The sequence below is a fragment of the Amblyomma americanum genome, chromosome 3 (assembly GCF_052857255.1).
Source record: "Amblyomma americanum isolate KBUSLIRL-KWMA chromosome 3, ASM5285725v1, whole genome shotgun sequence".
Taxonomy (NCBI): domain Eukaryota; kingdom Metazoa; phylum Arthropoda; class Arachnida; order Ixodida; family Ixodidae; genus Amblyomma; species Amblyomma americanum.
In genome coordinates, this window is record NC_135499.1 from 154,043,962 (window position 1) to 154,056,803 (window position 12,842).

At 49.8% G+C, this 12,842-nt stretch overlaps 1 protein-coding gene across 2 annotated transcripts in view; it reads left to right on the forward strand.

Moving 5' to 3' along the window:
- The window catches only part of LOC144125232 (basigin-like), a 291,295-nt gene that overhangs the window by 155,019 nt on the left and 123,434 nt on the right, over nucleotides 1-12,842 (forward strand). For both annotated transcript variants that reach the window (XM_077658450.1, XM_077658449.1), the window contains exon 2: nucleotides 2,042-2,149. In XM_077658450.1, the coding sequence (XP_077514576.1) occupies nucleotides 2,042-2,149 (108 nt within the window). The remainder of the gene's footprint in view (nucleotides 1-2,041; nucleotides 2,150-12,842) is intronic.

The window sequence follows — 12,842 nt, forward strand, 5'->3', positions numbered from 1 at the left end:
AGGAAAGAGGTGTCGTTGCTCGAGCACTTTCCTTTCCACATCGCTCTCTCTCCTTCCTCCTTCGCCCGCACTACGTCTTCCCAAGATTGAGCGACGAGCGAGCTAGCAGCGCCCGAGTAGCAGCGGCTACAAGGAGAGGCCCGTGACGAAACAGAAGGCGCCCCATTGTTGTAGTGTCGCGCTGGGAGACAAGGGGGCGCTCGCGGGCGTTCTTTCTGGGCCTCTGCACCGACCGCAGTGTATAACCCCGCGGCGAGGACACGAAAGGAGCGTGCCGGCGCCTGATTAATTGCGGGAGCGTCGGCGCGTGGTCCTCCCAGCACCGCCACCAGCGGAAGCCTGCATGGATCGCTCTCGAGCACGCGGGGCGGTCGTCCTCCCGCTGCGTGAAGAATGGCTGCGCTGCGAAACACGCATTGAGTTTGAACCGCATCGAGTGTTGTTGCCGGCGCCGCCGCTTCCGAGCGCTAACTGGCATTGTAGTGCGTGCCGTTTGTATCCCGGCCGGTTGAGTTGTTCAAGTTCGCGCTGCTTAATGGTAGGGTGCAGCGAATGATGGAAAGCAAAATGAAGGCTGCAACGTTGACAGATTGAAGGCTAACAGCGTAAATTATATGGCAAATGTGAGTCGATAAAATTGTATTCCAAGTTGTGAGAAAGAATCATAACTTGCGTTGGCTCTTGAACGTACAGAGTTTCTTAGAGGGAAAGGTTGAATACCAAATCAGAGATGAACAGTCGAGGATGGCAGAAATTTAGGCAGCATGGAGAGTTTAGTTTAGCAGGTTTAGTTTAGCCAGGGCTGATTGGAGTTACTGTCAGAGGATTTGTCCTAGAGGGACCTTTACCTTGCTGGTAACTGTAATGATGCTGATAACAGCTGGTCTCGTTTTAAGGCGTCCTTAAGCTTAACCGCCCCATCCAAGTATGTTTCTGATAACCTTTGTGCGAAACCTCAGCTCTGTTGTGTGAAAAGAAAATCAAGAATGTGGAGTGTTAACGATTTTTGGAACGAACGTGACACGTGCGCGCCACTGTAGCTGGAAAACTCGACCTCTGTCTGCAGGAGGAACATCAAAGCGCATCGATGTGTTTGTAGGGATGAGTAGAAGACAGCACACAGGTGTGAGGTAGCACAGTTTCATACGACAGCAGACTTCCGGGCGTCTTCGATTCGGTTTGCGGTATATAACTTCTTTGGACAAGAGTGGTGTTGGGCCCTCGTTTGTGCCTCGTTGAAAGTGTAAACAATAAAGAAAAATTCTGTTTACTGTACCGTTTAAGCTTGCAAATAAGACACAAGAACCCACGTCACCTTCACACCAGAAGTCTTTTTGGCCCACGCTTCATGAAGAGGCGCGCTCCCAGTCGCTCGCAAGAAAGTTTAGTGTGAGTGCAGTGCGCGGCTGAAGATGTTTCGCCGTTGCACAAAATGCCTGCCTGTACAAAGAACCGAGAAACAATTGCTGAAGCGTGTTTATTGAGGAGCATGTGTGCGCAGGACACAGACAGTATTCTTCGCCCACAGGGGGCTTTGTTCTGAGGCAAACTTTTGTTTTTGTTGTTGGGGTAAGGTCGATGCTCGCTGTGTACTCGAAGCGAACGTTGGGATAGTGGACAGACGCAGCAGATGCAGCAGTTCTGGCATTACCAGGGCTAGAGTTCTAAGGAAGAGTTATGGTATGCATGGCTTCTGGGGTTTCTTCCATGTGTTCAGTACTGAAAGGAAGGCTTTTGTCCTCATCACGGTCTTACATAACATAAGACTGATTTGGTTCAAAACGACTCAAGACTCGTTCTGCCTATTCTATAGCGTTTACCTGAACCTGAGATTTTTTTCCCGGCAGAGGGACTTTCACTTTGTTACTGCTGGAACCTTGTAAACTGCCTGATTGAGGAGCTGGTTGTGCTCGGTTACGATGACGCCTTCTATACGCTCTCAAATGCTGATCGCTTTCGAGGTGTGTGCGAACATCGCGAACACCCTGCTGTGCGGAAAATATTCGCAATATGACGTTGCCTGTCTCTCTCCATTCCGCAGGAGCCCCGAAGCCTGGAGGCCGTGCAGCGGCACCCGGTGACGTCGCCGGTGACAGCTCCTCGCTGCTCGAAGAGCGATCCGCATGGCTTCCCGTCCACAAATCACCAGGCGAGTTGCTCCCGGTTGCTCTCGTTTCCTTTCTCATTTCTCCCACCACCTTTCCCTCTCGCCGTCACTTCCTTCACGGCGCCGTCTTCCGGCCGAAGCCTGCGGCTATTACGAGTCCGGGTGGTCGCTCCGGCCGGCGTACCAGAAAGAGTTTACGACTGCTGCCGCCGGCAGCCGTCCGATTGGCGGCCGGCGGGCGCCAGCTGTGTGGCCATCGGTCGCGCTCCCTCCTGCCCCCGCTTCTATCGCCCTAAACGGCGCCGTCATCGACGCTGCCGCCACCGCGGCCAGTGTCACCGCCTCGGTCCCGCTTTAGGCGTGGCGCTGCGGCACTTGGCTCGTTTTTATAACGCCATCCCGGTGGGGAAGAAAGTTACGACAGGAGCAAAGAGAACTCAAGAATGGAGACCCGACCGTAAGGTGCGCGGTGCGGAGGTGTCGCGGTTTGGGTGAGGCCGTTTACGTTTTTGTGGCTGCGGCTGGCCGCGCGGTGGGGTTTGTTTGGGCACATCGTGAATGAGGTGGTCGACGGTAGAGCGGAGCTTTCCGCTCACACGAGTTGGGTGGGGGCTCCGTCCTGTGTTTGTCTCTGAGGCCTGTGTGCTCCATCGTCGAAAGGTTTGGTACTAAAGGCTTTCAAATGCGTTTTAACCATTGCCTACTTGTTTCACTCGCCTGTGAGTCTCCGCAAATAATTCTATTTATCTTGCCTGCTTCAAATAGGGGCCGAAGATTCTCAATTTCTACACGCAGGGGACTAGGAAAGTTGACGACGTACACAGGAATTAAAGGGACAGTAGGGCGGGGCCGGGGGGGGGGGGGGGGCGATTTTTTTTCGCTGATCACCTTCTGTCCTTTCCTTCCCAGGAAGTTGTGCGCACTAAGCCCAGACGCCTTCGAAGCAAGCAACAACCAGCGGGGTGCTTCGTCGCGTTCTGTCTCTCCCCTCTCAGGCTACCCGAAATTCGTTCTTTCCCCAGTCCGAATACTTTATTGCACTCTCTTTACGTGCCGACTGGCTGGCAAGCGCCTCCCCCCCCCCCCCCCCCCCTTGCCTTTATTTTGTTTTATGTCATTGTACATCTTGCCCAACCCAGCATTCCCCTCTGTGGGAGAGCAAAGTGGGAACCGCGAGTCACGTGTCCTCTCTTGCTCCCGGAGCTTTGGCACCGAGCTCGGCGACACCACTGTGGAATCCTAATGGACGTTGGTGCCGCCGCACTCCCACTGCCACCCACTGTGGGCGACCAATGGTTTCGCGCTCGAGTGCACGCCCCGTGTGTGCCCGCCGCGGAACAACGTGCTTCGCATAGAACTGCGCTTGCATGTCTGCGTGCGTATTTTCATGCGCGTGCGGACGCGTCGCTCTCGCCTTGTGTGCTACTGGTTAGCACGCTCGCGCCATGCCGCTCCGGCAGCAGCGCATACCACTGATCCGTCCGAGCGTGGGAGGTGTGGATAACTCGGATTCAGACCAGTGCGGTGGTATGATGGGTGTTGTTCGGCCAGTTGGCTTTCCGCAGAGGGACGAATCTAGATAAGCGGCAACACGCTAAGCCTAACTTGCACCACTATGCTAATAAGCCAACGTATGCTTCCGCGTGGTGGCATGCCACATGTGAGCTCGGCAGCCAGCTATTGAGCTATTGAGGGCAGCCTGCAACTTTCCTGTCTTCATCAAATTTTTGCATTCAGGAGCTCTAGGCAGTTCGTATCGATGTCACTGTGAAGTTGCCCGACACGTTACCTAGCCTCCAGGTTTATAATAAGTGGACCAAAGCCTGATGCATCAGCCTGACGAGCACTTTCACTGGCATGATGAAATAGCCTTGGCACGTAAACAGGGGAAGCAGGAAAGGGCTCGAGTTGGCCCGTCGGTTGGTGTGCGGTCACGCTGTTTCGTTCAAATGCTCATTTGGTCGCTGGCGTGGATGTAACGGGTACAATCGGTGGATCGTTGCGCATGCTGCAGCAGGGTCGTGCGAAACGGGCCAGTTGGGGTGCGTACGAGTGATTCAGCAAAACCAGCGAAAAAATAAAAAAAAATGTTCTGATATTAGCGAAAAACACACGAAAGGGGCGCTATGCCGAAGCAGTCTAGCTCTGCGCACTGCGCGACTCGCCCTATTCCTACGTAGTTGGTCGCACGTGGTGGCCAAATGGACGTGGCGTGTGGACGGTGTTCCCAAGGTCGCGGATTCGATTCAAGCCCGCATTGCGCTGAAAACGAAGTGCCACGAGGCACGTGTGCTGCAGAATTCGTTGCACATTAAGCAATCCCTGGTGCTCGACTCAGGAATCTTCAACTAGAGCGGGCCTAATAGCCTACATTGTTTGTCTTTGCACGCCAAAATCAATGAAGCAATCAATCTGGTAGCAACTGCTGCGGCAGAGATCGATTTCTGTCCACTGTTGGGCCGTGTTTCTCTTTAATGTAATGTCGCTGTGGCAAATTCGGCGAGATAGCGTCCAAAAAGCGAGCTAATAAGTGGCGTTGATGCCTTTTTACTTTCCATGGAAATAAAATTGCTGGCGCCCGTTCAACTGTTGCAGAATGTAGTGCATGCAGACACTACGGGTAGGGGATTGCCTAAGATGCGCTGAACTGATCAAATCGCCTTGTTTCCTGATGTTCAGAGCAAAAATCTGCGACCTTGGGACCAACATCCACAGGACATGTTGCCCGAGGGAAGGCCGTTGTCCGCTATTCCATCGATAGGTTTTTTTTTTGTTTTGGTGGAAAGGAACTGGCGCAGTATCTGTCTCACGTCTCGACCGACACCTGAACCGCGCCGTAAGGAAAGGGATAAAGGAGGGAGTGAAAGAACAAAGGAAGAAAGCGGTGCTGTAGTGGAGGGCTCCGGAATAATTTCGACCACCCGGGGATCTTTAACGGGCACTGACATCGCACAGCACACGGGCGCCTATGCGTTTCGCCTCCATCGAAACCCTGCCTCCACGGTCGTGTTCGAACCCGATTAAAGAAATGCTGGGATTAAAAAACAAGGAAAATAAACTGAGGAGGAAAACATTGAGATTCTTGTTCGGAGTCCGAAGCGTTACCTTTAGAGTACCACTGGAAATCCCTGCACTAGGAAACTTGAGCAAAACAAACATACGGTGTATGCAAAGTGTTAAGGCTCAAGCTCTGCGGACGTGCCTAGGACTGCCAAAATGTGCGTCTACAGCCGCAACAGTACTCATCGCTCAGGAGAATCCAGTGACTGCCTATGTCACAATCGAAACCTTATGAGGGAATATTCGTCACGTCTCTCGGATTCCCGCACACCATCTTGTCAGTCTTCCTGCTAAACGGCCGAGTACATCGTTTGCGAAAATTATTGATGTCCATCGCGACTTCCTACCAACCCAATTTGCACCAGCCTCTAGACCGTCTTCTTCATTATGGAGTCCGCACCAACCTCCTGTGCTTATTTCCATACCGGGCATCAAAGAGAAAGCTGATTTATCGTCGACAGCACTAAGACATACAACTCTAGAATATTTGTATGAGAAACACTGAAATCGACTGCACGTATACACCGATGGCTCAGTGACCCCTTCCAGTTCCTCGGGTCCGTAGTCATCTCCGGAAGGACCATAGTTAAGAAAGTGAAAACATCACACCGGACTTCATCGACTGGCGCAGAACTTACTGCTATTCGTGTCGCCTTTGAGCATATCAATGAAGAAACAACCCAGCAATAGTCTGTTTTCGCTAATTCAAAGGCAGCCCTCCAAGCGTTACAATCTGCTCTTCGTCATGGGTGCCATGAACAACTTGCTGCGGAAATCCGAGAGCTCCACCACACAGCCATCAACAAAGGGCACGATATTGTTTACCAATGGCTGCCAGGACACAGCGGCATCGCAGGCAACCTCCGCGCGGACGATGCCGCGCGAACTGCTCACCATGAAGGTGCTTGCGTGTCCATCCCCATCTCGAGAGCCGACGCAGCGGGTAGGCTTCGAACACTGGCGCGGGACGTCACGCTTTCCGCGTGGAATTCACCTCAATTCTCGCATTCGTGTTTAAAAACCTTGGACCCAGATATGAAGCTTCGGCTTCCATCCATCCTACCACGACGTGAAGCAACTTTGTTGTTTCGCCTGTGGCTTGGTGTAGCTTTCACCAAGCACTACTCCTTCTTAATAGGTATGGCTGACAGCCCTGCATGTGCCATCTGCGGGTGTGATGAGACTATAGCCCACGTTCTTTGTGAATGTCCTGTCTACAGCGCCGAAAGACAGTCTCTGTGCCGTGCACTGGAGCATCTAGACCTGCGCCCACTGAGCGAAACGGCGATTCTCGGCCACTGGCCGCGGCCGTCGTCGGCGGTGAAGGCCTCCAAGGCACTGCTCCGCTTTTTGAGGACTTTGGGCCTGCACAATAGGCTGTGGCTGTACTGAACGCTGTGACTTTACGGAGTGACTTTAACTTCCTGCAACTGTCTTTTCTCCTTCATCTTTTTCTCCCCTCACCCCTTTCCACCCCGTGCAGGGCAGCAAACCGGCTATTCGTCTGGTTAACCTCCTTGCCTTTCCTCCTCCCCCTCCTCCTCCTCGCACCACTGGAAACGGAAATTAAAGAATGCGTGAGCGCTGTATGGGGAATTTAGGCAGCGCTGTCTTGCGTAGTGCAGTAAGCCAGAGAGAGCTGGTCTGACGCCACGACTGTTTTTTATTCCTTGTTCTGTTTTGCTTTCTTCGCTGTCTTGGATTGGCTCCAGTGACTGACCACGTTCCATGTCGTCCCGCCTTCCTGCCTCGTCATTGGTTCACGCCAAGCGATGGCGGGAAAGCGTCGACGATTTATGCAATCATAAACAGGGAAAATAGAAAAATGTAATAGAATCCAGAAAGGAACCGTTATATTAGCCTAACCCATGTGTAATACACTTTACTTCCTCAAGGCGCATCCTACAGTCTTACTTATTGATACAGGTTTCGCCGCTTCTATAGGTTCTAGCATTTAGAATGCTTCCCAGAAAAGAAAGAAAAAATGTGTGCATTTCTAATAACGAAATGCACTCCAACGCGAATTTCGTTTTTGTACCTTTTAAGTAGTCAGGAAGTTTCGTGCGCCGGAGGAAACTTAAGTGGAGCCTCTACAGAAAGTCTCTAAACGAAGGGAGACAAACTGCCGAGCAATACCTACATATAAAGAGAATTATCACTTATCAGGATAATAAACTACTCTGCCCCTTTCTCTCAAGTTAAAAAAAACTGCGACACGCTGTGTTAAAACAATTCTCAGCTTTATTTTAGGGCAAAAGTTGAACTTTGTGCAATTCACGCCACATTTCCTGCTGACCGCATACAGCAACCCACGAGCACAAGCAAGAAAAAAAGTGAAAAGATCGAACAAAAAAATTGGGACAGCATAAACAGTGCTAAACACTCGGTGAAACATGCCTTCAGGACGAAGTGAAGTTCCTAATGGAGGTTCGAGCAGTGATAAGAGCTTATACGCGCGTAGAGCTCGAGAAGCATTACTGAACTTCTGGCGCGCTAACCGCTAACCGCTAACCACCAACATACAGCAAATACGTGCCAAAAAGTTTGTGCCCTCAAACCCAACAACCAAAAAGTACGTACCAACAAACCTAACAACCAGCAAGCATGCTGTAGCCAACCCACCACCCAACAGCACGTGCCAACAAACCCAACAACCAACAAGCATGTGCCAACAAACCTCAGCAATAAGTAGTGCTCAAACCTGAACTTCCTGGACACCGATCCAGGAAGGCAACCTGTACCCCATAGCAGCTGTGCAGGGCGGCCTCCGGGCTAAGCTTAGAGGGAAGGAGAGGAGGAGCGCAGTGGCGCGCCTGTTGCCTGTCGTTTACAGCATACGCACCCGGGATGCAAGAAAACATGAAAGTTTTTACTTGCATTTTTACTGCTAGGAAGTTTCGACGCCAGGTGCTCCTCTGAGCGCGCTTCTTTTCAGCCATCGGACAAAAAACTATCGGGGATCGAAAAAATGGTGCAGTAGGGGACAAAGGTGTCTGAAGGACGTAATGCGTAAACGAAGCTCATAGCTGTAATATTAGCCGCCGGGTCGACACCGCGCTTGTGGAGGTGAAAGAACAGGCATTTGGCTTTCACCTCCACAAGTATGGCCTCCAGCCTTTGGCTAATAACAGCGTTGTCGCCTTCATTTACGAAGCACGCGGTCACCAGAAACTTTTGTCCCTGACTGCATCTCTTCAGGGAAGTAAGTTTTTAAAATAAATTAGAAAGAAAAAATATCTAAAGTGCAGCGCCGATTTATAGTTGGGCAGCGTCATGACTGCGTCATCATGAGATAGCAGCGTATCGACATGGAAAGGTGATATTTTGCATAGTGTTACTTATCCTTAATTGGACAGTTTTAAGTAACAACGCATTCACTAATGTGTGGATTTAAAGATGCGCGTTATTACCTTGAGCGAGCACGAAGAAACGCCTCTCTGGGGCACCTTTGGGGTAGTAAATCAATCGCGCAAGAATAAATAAATACCGCACACACCCGCATAAAATATTGAATCCCTATGTAACGAGAATAAAAATATTCAGAACAGAAAAAAGAGAACAGACAGCCGTTATCCACGCCTACCAATATAAAAAAAAAACGTGCTTAATTGATTCCTTTTCAACTGCAAATAAAGAAGTAGCCAGGGAGTTCGATATGCCTTTCTGAAGTGGTAATTATCATGTGTTCACTGTTGTTGTCGTCGGTCTGGAGAAAAAAAAAATTCCCAGAGAGCCATTTTTGTGCGTTTTCTTAACAAAGGCGCTCCTCTAGAACATTGTAAATTTGAGCAGGAGATGTATGCTTGAGATTCCTGCAGATCATGTAGCAGCTATAGTTTTCGATGCATTCTCTAAATGAACCGTTAATGCACAAGTTTATTGAACACACAAGATTTTACTGTGCGGGGGCTTGATGATTGCTATTAGATGCTATAATAGAAATTAAATAGACGTAAAACTTCGCGTTGCTTGCCTTTTTTGGCTAGCGTGTTCTGTAGGTGTCATGCCTGAGTGCATAAGGGCTTGTACTTACTTTTTGAGGTTTGCAAGAAACTATGAAGCGTATCGCGCCCATCAATTCCTAACTCAGTAGCGCGCGCGTAGTGCACAGCCCACTTCAAAAGTTTAGAGGCCATTAGATGTGCTACAGGGCTCTGTAGGGCCAGTTTAGCAGAATTTATTGAAATTCAAACTGCCCTGAAAAGCTGGGGAAGAAACGCCTCCTCGCGCTCAAGAGAATTTGAATGCCGGGCATGCTGTACAGGAAGAACTGCAGCGCCTAGTTTTTGTGGACGAATTAGTTTTTGAGCTAGTTGGTAGAACATGACCAGAAATGCAGCCGACAAGTAAACACCACCGCCTCGTGTACGTCCTTTCTTCCTGGGTGCTGTTTATTTGTCGGTCGTATGTCTGGTCGTGGTAATATTTGTGGACCGGATAATCGTGCAAACAACTCCAGTCTTTAGATGAACTGTAACGTGAGCTGTTTTAACGACAATTATTTTACTTTCTGTGTGTTTGCGTGTTGCAGCTTACGTTTGCATATTTTGTTCTTCGCTCAGTTTTCTTGGTTTCGCACTGTTTTTGTTTAATCTTTTGATCGCATTATGTACGATAATGTGGCCTACATCGTATTGCATCGAAACTGCTCTGCTTGATATCTGTGCGCTATAAGTTCCGTTTATGTTCTTTCATTTCGTTGGCCTTTCGCTTCGTATTCCTCTGTGAAATTCTGAGGCTTAGCGGTATTCGAATATCGTTAAAAAAGCGAACCAAATAACTACTCGAGAAGGCTGTGCGGTGGCCACTACGCGGCCGTTAGAGCCATAAAACGCGCCTACACCAGCGAAAGTCGCCGGGGAACGCAGCTGTCACGCAGCGGCGGTGACACGCTTCACAACGTCAGCTGCGGCCGCACGCCACACGACGACGTCGACCGCCGTAAGAACACAAACATCGGCGCCTGTCTCGCAGCGACGCAGACCCGGCCTTTTTTGCCGACGTCCGCCAAGAAGGCCATAGGCGGCGACGCTGTACGACGACGAAGCGTTTATTTTTGTTCGCCTCGCGTTGTCTCCTACGGAGTTGGCCTCTCTCAAAGTTGAGCAGGCTCTTCTTGCGGCTTCGGTGGCTGAGGCGGCGTTCGCGCCTAGGCCTCTTTGTCGCGTCTTCGGCGGTCGCTTATGCAGCCATTGTCCGTTTATTTTTTTTTCTAAAGCCGCTGACGTTACTTGCGAACTTGCAATTTTTCTTGCTTTGTTCTACGCGGGTTCCTCTCGGGCATCTGCGTCGCTCCTTTCTGCCTTAGTTCTCCATGCTTGCGGCGTTGGTACTTAGCTTTTCACCCTTTTCGGCTTTCTATATAAGTTGGCCTTACAGCCACCTCACCGCATGTCCTCGCAGCACCCTTTGACTTCCCGGGGGAAGAGGGGGGGGGGGGGGGGGGCGCCTTTATGCTATGGGCAGCTTGCCTACATGCCCTGCGTCGAACTCCCGGCATGCACCTTTTTTTTTTGTCATTCACTTTTCACTTTCATCGCGCGGTGCGGGTTTTCGCTCTTTTCGGTCACCTCGGTCTGGCCTCTGTATATAAATGACGTCGTGAATCACTGAAATCAGGGCTGGTGCATGCGGTGTGCGGCGACATTCTTTTATATTTTGTTTTGGGTGCTATTTTCATGCGTTTTTTTTTTCATTACTTCGTGTGTATGTTTTGGCTTCAGCTCCCCGCCTGAAAAGACTCTTCCCGCTTTTCCGCCAGAATTTGCATCACAAGGAAACTATTCTTCAGACCTAAAAGGTCTTTTATTTAGCCTGTTTTTATTTCTAGTGCGACCTAACAGCCCCTTCTTTCTCTTGCTGAGGTACGCATTCTCGTTTGGGAGCAGCGGTGGAATCTACCTAGAAAACAAAACGAAATCACGTTCGCATCGACACGAGAAACACGAAAGCGGAAGGAACGGATGATTTGCACGGTGAAGACAATCCCAATAGATGGCGCATCATCTTTTATTCGTTCTCCTCTGATAGTAAAAGACCAGGCTCTGAGCTCGATTTTAGGTTTTCGCTGATTAATTGAACGCCAGTGAGGCATGCAGAGTCGTGGCCTCAGAGTTGGAGCTGGTGCTATAGATTGGCTCTGGCGACGTAATGAATGAAAGTGTATTTTATGGTCTGGTGGTTGCTAGTTCACCATTTTCAATCAGCATGAGAGGCTTGACTTAAGAAAACTAGAACACGCGCAATTTAATAAAGCTAATTGTCGTTCTGTCTAATGCGCCAAGGTTTCGCACTGTCTAGTAGAATGCGTACTTGATACACAATTCAAGGATTTATGTATTTGCTTTATGAAAACTTGCGGCAGTAACTTATTTCACCACGAACAGTATACTGCTTTTTTGTTTTAGCGTTCACACATAAGCGAAGTGAGATGGATGATTATTATCCGGTGTGTGGCTATTAGGATTTACGGATTTAACGTCGTCAAGCTATAAAGACTGCCATATGGCGTATGGCTACAGAATAATGTCGACTACCTGGAATTCTTTAAAGTGCAACGTCATAGAACAGCAGACAGGCTTTTTTTGGATTTAATTTTTGGATTTGCTTTTTGGAATACGGTTCCCGTGGCGGGAATTAAATCCAGGAACCTCTCACTGAGCAACAAAACCCCACACAGCCACACTGTCTTAGCGAATGTCTTTTAGCATAGTTTATTTACGCCTTTGGTGGCTCACGTTCAAACCGCTCCGAATTTTGCGTTGGAACAATGAATGAATGAATGAATCCTTTATTACAAATGACGTATGGCTTTAGGCCGCTGTTCGGGAGTTAGGAGGGATGGAGCTGCAGGCGCAGAAGCAACTTCTAGTAGTTTGTTTTCATATCCTTCAGAGTTGCGCGTCGTAGATCAGTAGACCTCTCTTACCCTAATCTAAGCGGGCCGCGTTCACTACAGTATGCCGCGATGACATGTTGTGTAGCGGTGCTAGATCGTGGCATCGTGTCTGGTATGCTAGGGGGATCATGTCAACATGTGGTATGCGCTGAATATTACGTCACGCTCGCGACTAAGATGGGCAAGCTCATGGAACATGCTCTAGGTCTGCTGTAGTGTTCCTGACAATGGCTGCATCTGTTGTGCGCAATTAATTCTTGTCTGTCCAGAAACCACTTGTTAAATATGCGCGGCGAGTACGCTGCGTTTGCAATGGCTTTCTTCAGGAAGATCTCGTGTGGCCGAGTGAGCTCTCCCTTCATGTCAAGCACCGCCATTGGTGTTCGTTTCGAGAACCGAAGCCAGCTCTCTGATATTATTTTGGCGCGAACGCAGTGCATCAGTGTTCTGCCGGTGGAACCTTCAGTAACTAGCTTTCGGTAGGGATTTTGATTTGCCGGATTCTGCAGGGAGTTGAAGTTTGAGGCGTTGTACGTGCAATCAAGCGTACCCGCTTGCGAGGCTGTATTTCCCCCAGTCCATGCCAGAATGTCCCGGTCTCTATATAATTTGGATGTTTGCCACGACCCCTTGCATGCGCTTCGGCCTCTTCCTGATCTTGTTGGCCGCCGCGTCCTCAGTAGTTGGTAGGTGGCAGGTAGGTGGCATCCGTGCTGGCCTTTGAGTCGAGGTACTAAAAATGTTGAAATGATGGATCCTTTTATGGGCAAAAGCTAA